The 20,094-nt window shown below is 36.0% G+C and overlaps 2 protein-coding genes and 1 long non-coding RNA gene across 6 annotated transcripts; 2 read left to right on the top strand and 1 right to left on the bottom strand.

The window, feature by feature from the left end:
- The first annotated feature begins 1,442 nt into the window (after positions 1-1,442).
- LOC108376793 (phospholipid scramblase 2-like) lies at positions 1,443-3,070 on the top strand. 2 transcript variants are annotated; one of them, XM_017633037.1, is made up of 5 exons: positions 1,443-1,586; positions 1,645-1,797; positions 1,911-2,401; positions 2,484-2,642; positions 2,701-3,070. In XM_017633037.1, the coding sequence occupies exons 2-5, from the start codon at positions 1,713-1,715 to the stop codon at positions 2,722-2,724; spliced, it is 759 nt and encodes a 252-aa protein (XP_017488526.1). In that variant the 5' UTR covers positions 1,443-1,586; positions 1,645-1,712; the 3' UTR covers positions 2,725-3,070. The 2 variants fall into 2 exon arrangements, with proteins under 2 accessions (XP_017488526.1, XP_017488527.1); XM_017633038.1 differs by lacking the exon at positions 1,443-1,586 and having other exon boundaries at positions 1,618-1,797.
- LOC108376794 (uncharacterized) lies at positions 2,950-9,696 on the bottom strand. The gene is made up of 2 exons (XR_001849283.1): positions 9,372-9,696; positions 2,950-3,077 (listed from the first exon to the last, which is right to left on the bottom strand). It is a non-coding gene; the product is annotated as an uncharacterized LOC108376794 (long non-coding RNA).
- Positions 4,957-17,325, top strand: LOC108376792 (phospholipid scramblase 1-like). Of its 3 annotated transcripts, XM_017633034.1 has the most exons (5): positions 4,957-5,384; positions 6,189-6,573; positions 15,632-16,122; positions 16,190-16,348; positions 17,046-17,325. In XM_017633034.1, the coding sequence occupies exons 1-5, from the start codon at positions 5,250-5,252 to the stop codon at positions 17,103-17,105; spliced, it is 1,230 nt and encodes a 409-aa protein (XP_017488523.1). In that variant the 5' UTR covers positions 4,957-5,249; the 3' UTR covers positions 17,106-17,325. The 3 variants fall into 3 exon arrangements, with proteins under 3 accessions (XP_017488523.1, XP_017488525.1, XP_017488524.1); XM_017633036.1 differs by lacking the exons at positions 4,957-5,384; positions 6,189-6,573 and adding an exon at positions 9,937-10,029; XM_017633035.1 differs by lacking the exons at positions 4,957-5,384; positions 6,189-6,573 and adding an exon at positions 10,042-10,220.
- The last annotated feature ends 2,769 nt before the right edge of the window (positions 17,326-20,094 follow it).

Raw genomic sequence — 20,094 nt, 5'->3', positions numbered from 1 at the left:
CAAATCCGCTGCTACGTCCAATTCGCCTGGCTGATGAAATATCAATGACTTCCCACGTTAAACAAACGGCAATAAATAAAGAAGCAACGACCGGCGTTAAAACCAAACACAGGGTTGTATTTTTTAGCACCATTAATAGGGGTCTTCCCTTAAACTCGTAAAAGCCTCGTAAACCTCGTAAAGCTTGTAAATTTACGAGCCTTGTAAAAGAGCTGTCTAAATTTGTATGGAGTTCTATTTACGAGCCCCTCGTAAATTTACCGGGGCAAATTTGATGCACAAACGACCACGTAAACTTCAGTATTGCCGAGGGGCCGAAATTTTTTATACTAAAATTTTTGATAAAATAATGAAAATCAATGAAAAAATAATACGCGAATGAATTCATCCATTAGCTGTATCGACTTAATTTTCGGCATTTTCACAAAATCCTGGTTGATCTGTCAAACAGTCACTTTATGCACCGGTTTACACCTTTTCGCAAAGGGGGCTTTCCCATAAAAGCCTCGTAAACTTTAATGGCGTCTCCACGTCAACCGAATCACGTTGTTCACTCTCAATAATTGGGGTTATCCGAAGCTCAGGATTTCACGCGACAATATTTCATCCGCCCATAATAAATACAGGCAAACGAAAAGTAAAAAGGGAACTGGTTCGGGAAAAATGAAACCAGATACCGCCTTATCATGAGTTTCATTTTTCTCTAACGGGTTCACTTTTCACTTTTGGTTTCCATGTATTTATTATGAGGGGGATCAAAATTTTCGGGTGAAATTTTTTCGGACGAAACTCAGGATAAGGCAGATTGAGATTGACACCCCTATTGTGAGTGTCGACTAGTAGTAGATAAACGACTGATAAAGCTGGTGCCAGATAAATCTTTGTGGCTTTACGTGACATTTATAACCAAGGCGAATTTATACAAGGTGGTGTTGTTAAATCAGCTGATTTCATCGCCTTACATATATTTTGTTTTTGCTTTTACTGATTTGACAGCACACCCATCAAAAGCAAAAACAAAATACATAAAAAACTTTTGGGGCGAATTGAGATTTGACATAACACCCGCAATATAAAATACATGCCGTTGTTGTTGTTGTAATCTGAACTCACCAGTAACACCACCAAGGCGAATTTATACAAGGTGGTGCTACTGGCGAATTAGGGTTTTCGCCGCGCTACTTCCCAATGTCAAAATGATGTGTTTGTTGTAATATGAATTCGCCTTGTTTACAACAAACACATCATTTTGATGTTCAGAAAGACCGCGTCGAAAATCCTGATTCTCCAGTAACACCACCTTGTATAAATTCGCTAGAATGTGAGAGTGAATTCCCAAAAATTTGAAGGGTTAAATATTATTTTGCCTATTCGAATGCATTCCTGTGCATTCATACATATGTGTTTTTTAATTTGTTTTTTTTTTTGCTGCTGTTTAAGGAGTGTCTGTTATGCATTTCTTATTTAATTCTTTTAATTTTTGAGAAATGGTGTAAAAACTCTATTTAAAAAAGTTACAGGATCCTGCCATTCCTCAAACAGTTAAAACCTTGGATAAAACGGCCGCAGTACAGAAAGATACATGTGTATATGTGTGCATATATTCGTAACAATAATCCATCCATCCACACAATTGCTTTGCAGAAAAAAGTGCCTACGATTACTTCATCCAATTAACTCAACAATTTGGAATCGGAGAACGAAGGTCCAAAATGCAAAAGAATCGCGACTATGAAGGTGTTCCGCAAGATGCACCACCGATTGTGCGGCAGCCACGGGCCACAATAGGACCGCAAGGTATTCTACTGTTTCCATATTTGTTTATACATACATTTGTAAACATGTATGAACCTACATGTTTGCCGAGTTCCATATAATGTATATATCATTATTTTTTCTCCTTCAAATAGAGACTTGGATGAGCATTCCTATCGGCATACCTAACTGTCCAACAGGTTTAGAGTACTTAACGGCTGTCGACCAGCTGCTTGTAAAGCAACAAGTGGATTTGGTGGAAGTATTTTTTGGCTGTGAAATGAAAAACAAATCAAAAATAAAAAACTCTTCTGGCGAAAATGTATATTTAGCTGTCGAGGACACTCATTGCTTGACCAGAAATTTGTGCGGCTCCTGCCGTCCATTCGATATACAAGTGCTTGATAACTTCCAAAATGAAGTCCTGCACATATACAGACCATTGCGTTGTGAATCCTGTTGCTTTCCGTGTTGTTTGCAGACTTTGGAGGTATCTTCGCCGCCGGGAACGGTAATTGGTAGCGTAGAACAAGAGTGGTCCCTTCTTCGTCCTTTGTACTTAATCAAGAATGCTTATGGCGAGAATGTGTTGCGTATTCGCGGACCACGCTGCACTTTCAAGTGCTGCGCTAACGTAGAGTTTGACGTAAGTGATATACAAGTATTTAAAACTAAAATTTATGTATATTTTAAAATTTAAACGTTTTCTTTATTTGGATTACTTTCAGATTTTTGCAATGAATGGCGAAAAAATTGGAAAAATCGCAAAGCAGTGGAGAGGCATTAACAAGGAAGTTTTCACGGATGCTGATTATTTTGGCGCCAAGTTTCCCATGGATTTGGACGTCCGCATGAAAGCTGTGGTTTTAGCTGCAACATTTTTAATTGTAATACATAGAAAAATATTTTTATATAACTAATTATTTAAACTTCCTCTTCTTTCAGGACATGGTGCATTTTGAATATTAAATCAATGCTCAAATAATTTTTTTCTTAGCCAGTACAACAGGTATTGCTACGTCCTACGCCTAAAAGGATTTACAAACTTGTATACTCAACGCGCACATTACTGAATTTTCGCTTATGCTCTTGTTGATTTTCAAGCAAACAAAGTACTTATGAAATCAACCTTTTCACAACCAAGACACCGAATACGCCTTTTTATAACAACTTGACTAAATATTTTTCTAGTAATATTTACAATATGATAGGACTAAGATCATTTTTATTGCAAGCATTTTTTAAGTACATGCATACATTTTTTATATTGCTACTTAAGATCTTCATTTAATGAACGATTAAGAAATTTGCAATAAAGAAATCTGAAAGAAAAAAAAAAGAAAAATTTTATTTATTTATTGAATTAAGTCTACAGTGAAAATTACCTTAGAGACTAGCAAAATAAAATATACTTATGTATGTATATACAATGATAAACTTATAAAGTAATTGAGTCTAAAGTTTTTATAAAAGCACAACAAGATAAAGAAAAATGAAGCAACTGTGACTTTGAAAAATAGTTCTGTTCTCGAAGCGCACGAGCAATGGGTGAATTACTTGCATAATAAGTTTTGTAGTTTTCCTCGTAAAAAGGGTAGACATTACGTGGACTTCTTTGCGGAACGTTAAAGCTTATCTGCTCAAGTAAAATTGGACAATCAGTAATGCCATTAATTATGTTGTAGATATATGACTTGAAGTTGACCACGCCGCCACCGCAAGGCCTGTCGGCGTAAACCTCTAATGGAAAGGACAGTTCTTCTCTTTTCCAAAGCACTCAAATTAATTAACAAAGGCTGAGAATCGTAAGATTTTATTTATAAAATTGAAAAGGAAAATTAAGCAAACGCTTTTTCTAAAAATTTTAGGCCTGAAATTTTATGAAAAGGCGATTGCTTATTTTTTATTCATACGGCACATTGAGCTACATAAGTTTTCATTGCCTCTAAGTTTAGCGGGAATTAAAAACACAGTTAAGTTTTTACGTATTCGTCGTTAATTGTATTTGAAATTCAAATTATGAGTTACATAACGATATGTTCAAGGCAAGGCAAATTTTTACAAGGTGGTGTTACTGCAAACGCGAATTTATACAAGGTGGTGTTCAATGCGAATTTAGATTTTCGCCGCGGAACTTATTAATGTTAAAATGAAGTATTTATTGTAAATAAGGCGAATTAATTTTACAACAAACACATCATTTTGACATTCAGAAGAAGAAATAAAAAAATTAATTCGCCTTGGTGGCGAATTTGGATTTTCGACGCGGTACTTCGTAATGTCAAAATGATGTTTGTTGTAAACAAGGCGATTTCATATTACAACAAACACATCATTTTGACATTAAGAAGTACCGCTGCGAAAATCTAGATTCGCCATCAACATCACCTTGTATAAATTCGCCTTGGTGGTGTTGTTAAATCAGCTGATTTCTTTACATGTATTTTGTTTTTGCTCCTACTGATTTGACAGCACACCAGCGTTGGCACTTTGCTACAATCGTAGTAAATTTACTACGATTTTTCCTAAATTATAAAATTTGGTACCCCAGTACGCTTAATCCCATTTTTACTACGCTTTTTATATTTCATTCAACTTATAGGCACCAACTATTTGTAAATCACTATGACTTCAAAAATGTGGTAAACAGGACATGGTTTCAAGATCTAAATGTGTACTCTTATTGCAAATTGTGCGAGAGGCGTCTGAACAAAAACGTCTGAAACATAAATAGGCACCACCGGACAAATATTCGCATGACAGGCGGAAAGGGGCACGAAGTTGCGGAAAGAGGTAACAATGACTGCGTGTCAAACTACTGCCATGATGGATTCGTTGCCACAGATAAAAAGGCGGCTCCACAGAGGCAATATCCCGTAGAAATCGAATTATCGATATTCTAAAATAACGTAAAATTTCACTTAGTTATGGCGAAAGTGCTGGGGTAAATGGCAGAAAGTGTGTAGTTCTATAAGTTCGGCATTTGAAAAACGCCACTGTAAAATAAACATGTATAATACAATACCCAAAAGAGTACAAATGTTGTTAAAATTTAATTGTTATGTTTTGTTTTATAACATTGAATATACATATTTATTTAAAATAACAAATTTTTATATTTCGGTATGATTTTTTATTTTTAGTACGATTTTTCTGGTATTTTGCTACGCAATTAGTTTCGTGAAGTGCCAACCCTGTTAGTTATCCATGATATCTAGAGTTAACTATGGTGATGTCACGCTTGACCTTGTGCCGAAGCGAATTTATAAATTAAAAAATAATTATAAGTACAGTGTATAAATTTCCCTTGCCTTGTGCCGCACTCGACGTAACATCCTCAGAGCAAACCAAGCGGCCGCCATTTAATTTGCCACACAAAAGTTTGTCTGCATAACACCGGCCGTACTTAAAACTTATTTCAGGGGAAAGTGGGGAGTGTCTTTACCTAATAAGAAATACTGAGTTAAGGTTTCACAGGCACATATCGACGAAGAATGTCGATGCCAATGACTAACATAAATAAGGGCGGATATGTACCGCCGGGATTTGGAGCTGGATATCCATCAGTAGGAACAGCCCCCAACGTGGCACAAGCCGACGGTTATCAGCCTTCAGCACCAGGTGCATATGTAAGTGCATATACGTATATAAAATTTTATTTGTTTAAAAAAATGGGCGTACACCGCATATTCAGCAATGGCTTCAACTATGGCTCACGATACGTTTAACAAAAACATGCAACTCGATTATCGTAAAAGTCGTGGCCCTCAACCTTTGCAAACGAAGAGTTTAAGCTGCCTGTAATTCCAGCGTAACTAAAGTCTAGATATTGTAGCGGGGTGAACTTCTTATTATCTGGACGCGGCCGCTACAAATGCAATATATGGCCGGCTTGTGAAAGCAGTCCACACGACACCATCCCACGACAATCGGGTCTACGTTACCGGAACGACCCAGATTTATATCTGGCCAAGGACTGTCACTCCAGCAACACTTCCCAAAAACTCTGGGAAATTTTTATGCTGTTACAACAACAACACCATCCAACGTTCCCACGCAACGCCCCAGATTTTTATCTGGCCTTTTATCACTTCAGCATCATACCCCAAAAACTCTTTAGGGAATTTTTTAGCTGTTGCGACAATAACGATCAATCCGCCATAAACCAACCTATTTTTGAACTTTATTTTACACAAATTAAATAAACTTTATCTTTACTGCTGTGTGCTCTACTCAAAAATATTAATTCTGCGAAGTCGCTGGATTTTGTCAACGAGAACAATTGCGAAATTTAGTTATTGCCATGGTACTTATGTACATATGTACATACTTATATACATACATACATATGTATGTACATACATGTGTAGAAACCTAGTTATAATTTCTTAGCTGCTGTACAAACTTTTTTATTCCGTGTTTTCTTTCCTTAGGGCTTTGCACCGGGACCACCGCAGAGCGGATACACACCCGTGCCACAAATGCTGCCCTATGGTGAAGCGCCTCCAAATTATGGTGGTCAACAGCCGCCATATGGCGGCGGGCAGCCATCTTATGGTGGACCGCAACAGTCTCCTTATGGTGGTGGTCAACAGCCTTCTTATGGTGGCGGTCAACAACCTCCATACGGTGGTGGCCAACAACCTACTTATGGTGGCATGCCACATCCTCAGCCACAGTACAATGGAGGCGCTGGCTTCCAACCTGGGCCTGGATATGGCCCACAAGGCCCAATAATTACGCAACCAGGAATGGCACCACCAGAACAACCAATGGGACAGCCAATGATGCAGCCGGGACAACCAATGGGTCCAGCAGGTTAGTAAATTTAGGAAATTTGTGCATGGTTATTTAAATGTATTTTCAGTTGAAAAGTAAAAACAGGAAAGAGCCTCACAAAAAGCAAGTACGTACATACAAAAATATCGTCGGTGATATTGCAAAACTACACTTGTCACTTATTACCTCTGGTGCTTAATTGATCTGTTATCTACATATATCTGATCGCTTCTGGCAATCGTTCATCTTCATCAGCCAAAGGTAGACAGTTTTGTCATGCGTTTATTAGGGTGTAACGATTTACAGGTGCATTCCGGTGCAAGTAAGAGACCATCTAAGTGTGAAGGGTACTAATAGACATAGACCGTTTTGCAGTATCACCGACGTTGTGTAAGACCGTAACACAAAAAAGTTCAATTTGTTCCAAGCGATTTTGAACTCACTATGAGAGCATTTCACGTTGGTTAAAATTTTTTTTGGCACCCTTTAAAAACAGCTTAATTCATTTTTTTCATATAACTTACCGTTGTGAAGGTTTTATCCACTTCCTCCCAAAAAGGATCAAACTAAAAAGTTAATCGGATAACAACAAAAAAAGTTATAGAACAATGATTTTGCTGTTTTTACTGGGTCCTGCAAAAAATATTTACCTTCCTGCAATACTCTCATATTGAGTGTTCAAAATCACTGGGAACAACGTGAATTTTTTAAACGACTTCAAAAAAGGAGGAGGTTATCAATTCGTGGGAATATTTTTGTTTTTTTATGTATGTTGCCGCATAACTTTAGACCACATCAACCGATTTCGATAATTATTTTTCTATCGGAAAGGTGGTACCTCAAGGGTGCTCCCCTCCCATACTAATTTGGTTTAAATCCGATCATTGGATTAAGAAAATAACGGTACTCCAAAATTTTTATATGAGAATTAAAGTCGATTGTTTTTTTTGCTTAAAAATTACTTGTGTTTTGGCCCATACATCGTGAGACGTGAACCTTAAAATGGGGGAAAAAAACTTACAGAAAAACAGCTTTATGTATTTTCAGCTTTTCCCCTTGAATAAATAAATAAATTTAAAAATATGTATATAATTGAATATGTAATATCGATAGCTTAGGGCGTGAGAGAAAGGCATTGCTAACTCTAAATTTTGTAAAAAACTATACTTTGATGCAAGAAGCAAGAACAATTACAAATGCATCATTTCCTAAAATATTCAACCACCTGTTTTAGTTTTAAACTTTTCTATTCGTAAATTAGCTAAGTCCGAAATAGTCACAGAGAGTGCAACAACTTTTTATTAACGTTGTGGAATTTTATTCTTTTTGAATTGTTTTAGTTTAGAACAAGCGAAATCATGTACATACCGACATTTTTGCAAAATAAGAAGAAAAATTGAAAAAATGGGACTTGGCAAATTTTCACTCGACACTAGCGATATGTAATAGCATCCTCGAAAAATCCACGCCAAATTTTCCAAAAAAAAAAAAAAAAGAAAAAACAACGTCAGAAAAGGCTACTTCAAATTTCGCTAACACTCCTTTACGCTTGTCTTAGAACGCCAAAAATCAAGCTCCTTATAACGAAGACTGCTCTCTTAAACGACCTGCAATAGGACTTGCGACATCCGAGTGAACTCTGCTGCCCGAGGTGCTGCTGTTCCGACCTAACCTAAGTTTCCTGCCTGTGAAGAGACCACTTAGATACCTCATTGCTTCCAACAACATTCAGAAGTTATTCTGCTTACTCCGAAAAGCATAAAAAATTAAAGTGAATTTTTCAATTTATAAAAGTTGTACTTTCATCGATACTAGTAAATCAATATTTTTATATAGATAATGTACCTATTTATGTATGTATGTATGTATGTGCATATGCATATACAGTATTGGCCAATACAATAGCACCCCCATTTCAAAGTGATATTGTTTAGGATATTTCAATTAAAATACAGTTTATTCTCTTACAGAACCCATATAAACTCAAGTTTAAAACTTTGTAGAAATCTACAAAAAAGTTCAACAAAACTGCATACTCAAAAAAATACTAACACTTCGGAGAAATTTATGAGAAAATTTTTTGCATTTTTTTTTTTAGTCTTTTACAAAGTTTAAAACTTGGGCTTATATGGGTTTTGTTAGTCAATAAATTGTATTTTAATTGAAAATTCTTAAAAATTAATAATTTAGGATAACCATATCACTCCGAAATGGGGGTGCTATAGATATGGCCAATACTGTATGTATGTATGTACGATGAAATTCAATTTGAGTGCATTTTATTGCATCTTTGCTAGTCATTAAAGTAATTATTCTTGTAAAAGAACTCCCTTGTTCCTTCTGCGATAAGAAATAGCGACACATATGCGATAGCCAAGTCGTTCGTGCGTGCGTATTTATTTCGTTCAACATAGTCAATGACCTGGTATTTCTGTACCATTAAACGTAGAGCGACGACAATGCAAATCGATTGGAAAAGGTTTCTTTCCTGCAAATCGTTATGGTTAAATTTGAATAAATTTTTCGAGAACGCGTGTTCTGGAGTCGCCAATCCGAGCAATGACCTACTTTGCTGCAGAACAGAAAAAAAGGAACAAAGTGCAATTGAGAAAGAAAACATTTGGCATTTACCTACTCAACTAACTAAATGCATCTGTAATAATTAAGTACACATGTTTGTCTACTCAAATTTGTATTAAGTAGTAGACTATGCTTAAGATGCTTAGTAAGTTGTAACGCTTTCGCCCGCCATACAAACGAGCGTATATAAATACTACACAAATATACGTATGTACATATGTACTTAAATACTCGTGTATATTAAACCCAAATATTACGTTTCTCGCTGAAAATTCTCCGGTACGATCACATCTTATCACCAAGTTCTTTAATTGAGCAAATTAAATGATAAACGCGCGCGTTGTAGTACATTGCCAACATTTGTGATGGTTATAATACATACGTCTTCGTCGGCTTGAAATTCATCCACATACATTTAGTCTTGCAGCAACGGTCCAGCCGGGCAATATATGCAGCTCGTGGTTAAAACGCTATTTTCTAAAAGTATAAATTAAATTTTCACACATACATATGTTTTTGGTTATTTTTTTAAAAACTACTAAAACTATATTTCAAACACTCGGCCAGCAGAATGTGCGAATCTCGAACGGCTAAAAATTCATATGCATCCACAGTAGAATTGTATGGTTCAACATCAGCTGCCGCAACAAAAACGCCTAACGAAAGCGGCGCCAATAGCAGCAACAACAACAATACTACCCGAATAGGCGATGTGGGTGCTAAAGTGCTGCGCATCATTTGGCATAGTTTGTATGAAAAATATGATTATCTGCGCAGACGCAGCAGCAATTTGAAAGGTGTGGTCGAACGTGAAACAAATAAACCTTTGGCGAAAAAATTTCGACGCTCGTTGCGTTTAAATAAATCAGCAAAAAGGAAAGGATATGAATTCTTCCTAAGCGATGAAGACAAAAGGTGAGATGACTGGCTGGTGTAGTAATAGAAATAAATTCGGTTTTATATGAAAAAAGAAAACTTCAAAAGTAGTCCTGGATTAACGCTACCTTCAGTTTTATTTTCGGAAAGTAAATGTTATTTTCGCCGCTACAGAAAGGAACACAAAAACATTAGTCTTGAAACAAGTGCAGGTGCAAAAAAAGTGATTAGTGAGTATTCAGTAGGGCTCGGAATTTTATGCAAATGCATGTTTTTTATTGGGCATCTACAAACGGAAAGGGTTAAGTTTTCTTTACACATTCAATAGTTTGTGCATATTTTTGCATATTTTGCAGTGAATCCATAGTTTTGCATATTTTTGCAATAAATACCTATTTTTTTTGCATAATTATTGCGCATATTTTAGTATATTTTACAATAAACGCTTATAGTTTTACATATTTCTCCTTTTTTTTTTTTTTTGATTTACAACCGTTTAAATTTATTGCGAAATCTTTTGACAAAAAAATTACCTATAATTTTTTTCCAAAATATTCATCTGAATATCTTCTCGGATAGCCAACCGGCCATTAAGGCATTCGCTTATACATACCTCTGTAAGATCCCAAATATTGAGGGACTGTAGGAGAGAGCTGGCCTATGTCTGTGATCAATACGAAATTACCCTAATATGGGTCCCGGGAGATAGAGATATTTACGTAAACGAGGCAGCCAACGAACTGGCAATGCAGATTGTTTAAGTTTAAACTGTTTTGTCATCTAAGGGGATTTTTTCAAAAACTTCTTTAAGAAACAATTTTTATTCATAAAAAAAATCTCCATTTTTGGAGGTATTTTCAAATCAGTCCAGCTCACGTAAATCTTAATATTTTTTTCGAAAAAATTTTATAACTCCAATGTACGGGGAGTGATGCAGTCTAATGTATATATGTACATACATTCTTAATCAGTATATAAACATATTTTAAGGATATCTAGTAGTACTTTTCTGATTACAAGTGATAGCTAAAACAAATTTGTCTGATAAGACGTTTCAAATTGAAACTCAGATTATGAACAAAGAAAATGTTAATACGAACGTGTAAATGATCATAAATATAACTATATTTTTTATTCATACCTGCATATGTACATAAATACATACACATGAAATGCATATGGACATACTTATTTACATTAGACCGTACCACCTTACAATCCAACAAAAAAAGAAGTTCGCCGTACACCCCTGACTCTAAAGTGAGCCGTTTATTTTGAAAGTGGCATAAGTCTAACTGAATGCATCTGCACTTATGCCACCTTCAAAATAAAGAGCTCAAACATTCTTGGAAGGCAATTTTGAAGCAATTTGGCTTTTAAAATTAAATCGGTGTCACCTACATTCCGCATTAATTTATTTTTTTTAAATAGTTCTACTGGAATAATCAAAATACTTCCTTAGCAAAAGTTTAATGACCTTTGTTGAGCTTTAATTTACTGGCATTAGGGTGGTACGTTAGGGCGATAAGAAGTCAATTTGGTCAATGAACTTTGGAACAAAAAGACTGTCTTCTCGAGACAAGAACATCGATATATCATACATTAATAGCCAATTTCACGAAAACAATTTAAGTGGAAAATAAATTTAATTTTTTGAATATCATATGGAAATTAACAGGAAATAAAAAATTATTTTCCATTTAAATTGCTGGTGAAACCGGCTGTAAGATCCGGCTGTAGATGCCGATGATATGACACAAAATGTAAAAAGGTGAAATATTTTTTTCGAAATGGCCTTCCAAAAATACTTTATGACTCAGGGTATATGGTTAATTTTTTTCGGGTAGATATGGTCTAATGTACACGCAGCCAAGTAAGATATAGTATATATCCAGCAAACACAGTCTCTAACGTTAGAGAAATTTGGATTTCTACATTAGATAATTAGGATAATTCTCTAATCGTTCTCGAGTCGATGACGAAGTTAGAGAAGAAGTTGTCAAAACTGTTCAAAATGTCGTAGTTCTATTGTTTTGACCATAGGTGTACGTATGTGTACAATAAAGCCAACTAAATTTACTTGTTACTTCTAGTTGATGAATTATTATTTCGCAGACCCAGAGTGAAGGGTCTTCAACAAGGAACTGCTTTTCTTCAAGGAGATCAAAAAAAAAACTTTTGCTTCTTCTTAAATTCAGATTACTTAATAGCTTTAGTTTACTATCTTGCAATAAGAACTTTCTTTTGATATATATAAGAATTCTATGCAGATGAGTAGCTGCTTTTCACGTTAATTATGGAAGTTAAATTCAAAAACTGCATATATCTAGTTGTGGCTTTATTGCTCTAGGTGTGCGATATGCACATAAATACATACATACATATATACAAGTAGCCTATTATTCTGTGACAAATGTCGAGCAACTAACTCAATCATTGTTGACTTTGAAACCCCCACAAGCTGTAACATTTATTGCTCAAGTTCAGCTGCTCAATTGTTGCCGCTTAATTGGCGAGTCGTTTTTTTTTTTTTTTTTAGTTCAAATGACGAAATGTTAAATTTTTTTTATCTATTATATACACTTAGTATCACTTATAACTTTTGAGGAATGACTATTCAAAAAATATTCTAGCAAACATGATTAGATTACACTTTGCCTGATTTATACTTGAAAAATTAAATTTTTCGCGCTTACACATTTTTCTACGCTTTTGGCCGAGCTGTTACTGCAGTAGACGGACGTCAATCAATGATTGATTCTATAATTACGAGGGAAGGTCGAAAAATTCGGAGTGGTTAGAGAGAGAAAGGGTGGTTTTTTATTACATGTATTTATTTCAGTCAAATCGATGAACGATTGAAATATCGCACGATGAAAACATATAATGTAGAGAAAATTGTGTTTCGTGCCGCCATTTAAGCCTCCACAAAGTGAAGGAAAATATTAGAGATCAATGGGTTCGCCGCTCTAAACGGGGTTAGGCTTTCAATCAGAAAATATCTAAGTCAATCCGACACATAGAGCCGGACGCGATCCAGACTCGCATCACTACCAGCTGTGACTCCCACCGCATGAATGCCGTTATAGGAGCCCAATCACTAGCAACCGCAGACAATGAGCTTCAGTTGCCAAAAGAAAGCCTCGTTACTCTGGCCCAGTTATCTAATACATGTCCGGCATGTGGAGATTCCGCGACACCAACCACTTAAACCTAGTCATCTAACACCTCTCTCCCTCGGGTTCAACCCATCGGGAGCAACCGCGTTTCCTGGGCCTACCGTTTGTTGAGCTTGACGACAAGGATTGATGGATAATAGACGGGGCTTAGTTGTGCCGCTACAACATTAACAACAGCAATAACAACCAAAGATCATGAGTAGATATATATCTGTTTGCGTGACTCTTGACCAAAAATAAAAATAAGCGCTATAAATTATTCAAGCAAGTTAAAACGTCAATTTGAAAGCAATGAGAACTCAGAATCGCCGATTAAGGCGGCGTCCTCAAGGCAGGAACTGGCTGCCTAAAATACTTCAGAAGTAGTGTTCACGCGAATTTTTCAAACTGCATAGCGAAAACAGTAGATCATTTATGAATTGGATTTTTGTTGAGTTCATCACAAGAACCTTCCGGGAATCGATTGAGTGGCAACAAAAACTTCAGCCTAACCTAGGAAGTTTAAAGTACTCATATCAAAATCGACTAAAATGACGATTGATTACACTATTGATGATTGGTTGTCTCGCAGACCAACTTTGCCAAATACACTACCAGTCCAGAGGTTTTTTTTTTAAGGGGAGTTAAAGTTTTAACATTTTGACCGAAAGTGCAATTAATTTATCGAAAATATCAGGTATAAAACGACTTCAAATGAAATTTCTGACCTCAGACTTCTAGAGTAGATTTTAGGGTTAACATTTTAAGCAGACGATTTTATAGGGGAGTTATGATTAGTGATAGAGCGATACGTGTACCGAGTACATAATATCGATACTTTTCATGAGTACTGAGTAGTATCGAGAACTCAATACTTTTTCACAAGTACTGATTAAGTATCGCGAATACAAAAAGGTATCGCGAATACAAAAAGTTATCGACATGTTAAAAACTTTTTTAAATAATTTTTGTTTTAAATTACATACTGTTACTCCCAAAATTGAGCATACGGCTCTTGTTAATTTTGTTTTAAAATATGACTTATGTTTTAGCAAAACCTATTTAAATCCGAGAATGATACTGTGTACAAAAATTAAGAAAAATCTGTAAAGTTTCAGCGAAATCGAGAACTTTTTAATACGAATTTCTAAAAAGAATTAAGGTATGCAGTTTTATAGCCCATTAAATTTTAGTTTAATTATGTGAAAATTTCAAATGTCAAATATTCGCGTTGAGTTTTGAGATTTTTTTGCTGGCTGTCCTACGCATTTTTTCCATATAAAAAATTTTCAGACCTACGCATTTTTTCCATATAAAAAATGTTCAGAATTTTTTTTATATGAAAAAAATGCGTAGGACAGTCAGCAAAAAAAAATTCGTTCTTTCAATCACATCGAATTTTGTGAAAAATGAACACAACGCTTATTCAATTCAATACTGTTATAACTCAGAAAACCAAAAACTCGAGAAAAACGGCTTTAGACCCAGCCAGCAAAATCATTGTAAACGAGCTCGTAACTGGCTGTTTTCTCGAAGAAGAAAAACCGGCTAAAAAGTCGTTTATGATAGGCGTTTACGATTCGTTTTCGAGTACTTTTTCTCGCTTGAAATTGTATTATATATTATAAAATATTGTGGTTCAAGAAAAATTTCTAACAAAATGAATTTTTTTTTTGTGCTGACAAATTACTACAAGCCTCTTTCTTTTACATTTTTTTGTTTAATCATGTACGCGCCTTTCTCTAACTTTTCGCTGATCGAGAATCCCTCGTAAAACATAATGTTTGTAAAATGTAATAATGTTTCATAATTTTTTTATATGGAAAAAATGTTCGACACTTTCAACAAAAAAATTTCGCAAAAATCAATGGTAAGTCCTAGCTTCCTTATACTTGCACTTTATTATACGAAAATTGAATGGGCTAAAAAACTGCATACTCAACTTTTTTCTAGAGAGCGTAAATAAAAAGTGCAATATTTGAATGTAATTTTTCCGAATTTTCTTTAATTTTGCACAAGGTTTGGAACTCTGATTTTTGGGTTTTTGTTATAGAATTAACCATACTTTTATAAAAAATCATCGAAAAGTAAAATATTTAAAAAATTATTGCCCGTATTGTAAAAAATTCGTTGTACCTAAACTTTATTGACGCGGTTTTGTACTTTAAACGACGATATGTACATATATGTTTGGGATAATTCTTTCTTTATCGGAAGAGTAGTACCTAAAGAGTAGCCCCATACTAACTTGGTTTAATTCCGATTACGGGATCATTAAAAAAATAACGGTTTTCCTAAATTTTTATATGAGCTCATAGCTTTTGACAACTTCAACGGAATTCTAAGAATCTTTTAATTTGATTTAGCTCCGATTACCGGATCGTGGACAAAATAACGGTACACAACGTTATGTTTTTTTTTTATTATATAAGCACTACTTTATTTTCAATGAACGATGCACATTACATTATTTACATTTCTAGGCGATTGGATGAGTATACCAGCCGGCATACCGAATTGTCCGCGCGGCTTGGAGTACCTTACGATGGTCGACCAGCTTTTGGTTAAACAAAAAGTAGAATTACTCGAAGCTTTCACCGGTTTCGAAACCAATAATAAATTCTCCATAAAAAATGCGCTTGGCCAGAAAGTCTATTACGCTGTTGAAGACAATGATTGCTGTACGCGTAATATGTGTGGCCCGGCACGTCCTTTTGATATGAAAATTTTTGACAATTTCCGCAATGAAGTCATCCATTTGAATCGTCCATTGGCCTGTTCGGCGTGCTGTTTCCCCTGCTGCTTGCAAACAATGGAAGTGTCGGCACCGCCGGGCAGCGTAATTGGTACCATCGAACAAGAATGGAGCATTTGTTCGCCATCATTTCTTATTAAAAATCATATTGGTGATACGGTGTTGCGCATCGAGGGGCCATTTTGTACGTTTACAATGTGTGGTGATGTAGAATTCAAGGTATTGCATAGAGAAATGTTTTAAGATATGGATTTTGGGGTTGTAACATTTTTGCTTCTTCGTCTAGGTTGTTTCATTAACCGGGGAGACTGTGGGGAAGATCTCAAAGCAGTGGTCTGGTTTAGCACGCGAATTATTCACCGATGCTGATTTCTTTGGCATTAATTTTCCAATGGATTTGGATGTGCGCATGAAAGCGGTTTTATTGGGCGCTACTTTCCTTATTGTAAGTGTAAAATAAAATGATTACACAATTTTCATTTGAGCAAAATTATATATTTCATTTATTATTAATGTACATATGTAGAGATATAGCGTTAAGTTCTATCGTTTAAAACTGTTAAATCGTTTTCGTCGAAGAATTTGAGGATTGAGGTAAAATAAAAAAAATTAAATCATTTTTTAGTTAGTGAATGTTTGTAGGTGGCCAGAAAATTTATGCAGCTAGGCTTTTTGTATAGTATTAAAGCGTTAAAAACTAAAAGATAAAAATACGATTACAAGGGGAAAATATTTAAAATGGATCAATAAAAAAGCAATTTTCAACCTTGTAAGCTTAAAAGCTTATGATACATATCGTCACTTTAATTCACAAAGGCCCTAACCAACCTTTTTCGAAACCGGGTTTTTTCATAGATTTCGGTAGAATGGATTAAAATGCACTTTCAATAAAAATTTTAAGTGTTAGTGCCAAAAACAACGAAGTTATATGCCACATTTTTATAATCAATACTCGTACCTAATGATTTTTACTTCTCCTGTAAAATAAAAAAAATTGTTTGTTAGGGCCTTTGTGAACGATATGCATTTGTTGCTAGAATGAAGTGTTACGCACTATTTTAGAGATGTCTTTAAAATTATTTTAATTTAGTATGATTCCACGAATTAAAATAATGAAAATTAATATATTCTATCTTTTTTAGGATGCCATGTTCTTTGAGAAACAAGCAAATCAAGAAACTGATCGACCAGGCATGTTTTAAATCAGCTTCAGCAAAAAGAGAAGCGAACAAATTATTTAATCGAAAAATATACTAAAATTTATTAAAAACGGAGCAACGGATACAATCTCTTCGAAAATTTATTTGAAACTACATATAAACATTACTTCAAAATGGAATTCGAATATATAAGAATAATTTAAGTTTTGGATAGCATTTTGCGCTAACTAGTCCACTTGAAACCAAAGTAAAAAAAAAAAAACATAGAGAATACGAATCAAACCTCTTTCATTGTTTTCAAAAGGAGTGTATATTTAATTTGTATGTATATTTACGCATATATTGACTTAAGCCGCGAAACTTCTTTAATAAAAAGTGTATAAGGTTTATGTATACAATAATTATAAAAATATCACTAAGAAATGTGCTTAAAATGTATAATTTTTTTACTATTATTTTTGTAAACGCCATTTTTTTAAACCTAATAAATAAAATGTATAACTGTGGCCTTAAAGGCATTTAACTATAAACACAAAATAATTTTTTTAGGTTAACATACATATGTACAAAAATGTTTTTTCTAATAGCGGTCATTGCTCGGCAGGCAATGGCAAACCTCCGGATGTACTAGTTCTGTCATGAAAAAAAGCTTCTCATAAAAAATATAATCGTCGTTCGGAGTCAGCGTAAAACTGGAGGTCGTTCCACTGATCGGTGGAGAAGCTCGGCCAAACACTAACTTATGTGTAACGCATGGCTTGAACCGAAACCGCCCCTGTGAGAGAACAGTTCGGGTAGCGTTCAACCAGTCAAAGGCGTTTGATACCGTCATCCACTCCACGCAACAAGAAGACATTGGGGCGTCCTCTCCCCGCAGGGTCTCAAACGGTGATCAGCGAATTATCCGAGTGGTCGACATTCGTCAATAATCTTTAGAGACAAAACTAGCAAGTCAAGAAAAATTAAACAGGGGTCCCATACGGTGATGTCCTTTCCCCGCTACTGGTTGACTGCTATATGTCAAAGTTCTCTCAACCAGCAGAGGGAGTCTCGATTGCCTCTTATGCTTACAACTGCTCAATATTAGCGTGCGAATGGGCGAAGCTGCAAACACTGCACTCCGGACAGCGGCAGGCTGCCTTCTGATGTCGCCCGAATTCCATCTACATAGCTATGCTTAAATACTCCCAGTAAGATAGCACAACCAAATGCTCAGCAAGCAGTTTTTGGTGGGGTGCTACATACGCGAGCACCATAACAGGCCCTTGCTTGTGGAGGGAGCTTCCACCCAGGCATTTTAGAGGGCATCTTTTCGAGTATAAGGTCCAGTCTTACATTGGCCAAACACTGGAGCTTATGACGTACAGACAAGCGATCAACGGTATTCAAAGAGAGTCGGTCACCATCTTTCACGACACTCGCCCTATGAATGCCGTAAAAGGAGTCCAATCTCCTCAGCTGACTCAGACTCCTGAGTGCCACGTGAGACCCGTGTCACTCTGGCCCAACTACGTTCTGGATATTTCGCCCACCTAAAAAGCTACTTACCTAGACTCGACCCCGATATCCCTATAAGTGTCTGGAGTTTGGAGACTCCCCCATGACACCAACCACCTTTTCTCTTGTCAACGCAAACCTACTCAGCTAAAATCTCTCCCCTGGTGCAACCCCGTCGAAACGGCTCATTTCCTGGGCCTACCGTTAGTTGAGCTTGAGGCCAAAAATTGATGGACAAACTGGCTTAGTGATGGCGTTCCAGAGGCAACAACTCGCTTAAAGATCGAAACCAATTGACTTGTACAGAAAGATTTGGTAAATTTTCTTTCCGCCTGGGGATCCTATGAACCTCGACTCATGTAAGTACGTATGTACAAGCCATTGTATAAAAACAGATTAGATACGACTTATCTGTTTATAACGTTAGGAGCGCGGTAATGCTATGCACCCCCAAGACAGTCGAAAGAAAAATTCAAGTTTAAAGTAGTTCCACAAGGATTCTTGCTTCAGTGATTTAACCCTTGAGTCGCTGCACGCTATTACAGGTCTAAAAATTACTCAATGGACCTCAAATAGAAGTGACAGGGAAATGTCAATATATCGCACCTAAATTTTATGAAAACTGCAATATAACTTAGTTTTAATCGAAGTTCTCTTTACAAACATGACAAAAGACCTCAGGCCAATATATCGGGTAGAAAACCACATTCCCCCGCTCGAACAACTCTCGACGGTGTTGCGCGAAAAACTGAAGCCTAACATGAAACAATTGCTTGAGTCGAAATCTTCATCCCCATCCTATTTGAAAGAGACATCTGGTCGTGTATAAGAACGTAATTTCCTGTAACTAAAAAATAAGTCAATATCGCATTTATATGTATTTCTTCATTACCAGAAATCTTAACATTTCTGCTGTGAGACCCACCGCTAAACTTTTCACCACGTTAACTAAGGAGATAGGCCACATAGCTCCACGTCTATATGTCGATGTCGCAAAAATATCAAAAATGGATTATCTCAAGATCTAGGGAGTCACACAAAACAGCTTCTTCTGTTTCTCAACACATACCTCCACCATTTGCAACAATTAAATATCAGGAATGAAGCCCAAAAGTTGCTATTCGGCAGCACCTGTGGAACCAAAAAAGGGACCCTGCTTCAAGACAATTGTTAGCGATGCGCATTGAAGAAATCATCAAACGTGCGGAAACATAGCTTTACGTAAGGCTGAATTTCACCATAAGCGGTGAAAGAACACAATACCATGCTATCAAGGCAAACTACCGCAATAACGCACTGCTTCGAGAAGGTTCACCTCAACACGTAAGACTCGCCTGCACGACTACAGAACGGATGTCGAGATGAACGTAGATCCTCAAGAACGGCCCTCGCGTTGCTGTAAATACTAGCCTTAGCAGCCGAAAGGACGATGTTATCGAAGAAGCAGAACTGCCTAGCCCAGATTTCTTCCAAGAGATTCTACAGACCCAACAGCTATCTTTTCGGGCAAATTCAGAAGTAGAAAGCCCACCGC

The sequence above is a fragment of the Rhagoletis zephyria genome, unplaced genomic scaffold, assembly GCF_001687245.7.
Source record: "Rhagoletis zephyria isolate East Lansing unplaced genomic scaffold, Rhagoletis_zephyria_1.1 Rzeph_scaffold_10967, whole genome shotgun sequence".
Taxonomy (NCBI): Eukaryota; Metazoa; Arthropoda; class Insecta; order Diptera; family Tephritidae; genus Rhagoletis; species Rhagoletis zephyria.
Note: the sequence above shows the minus strand (reverse complement) of the source record. Positions and strands in the feature narration are given on the sequence as shown.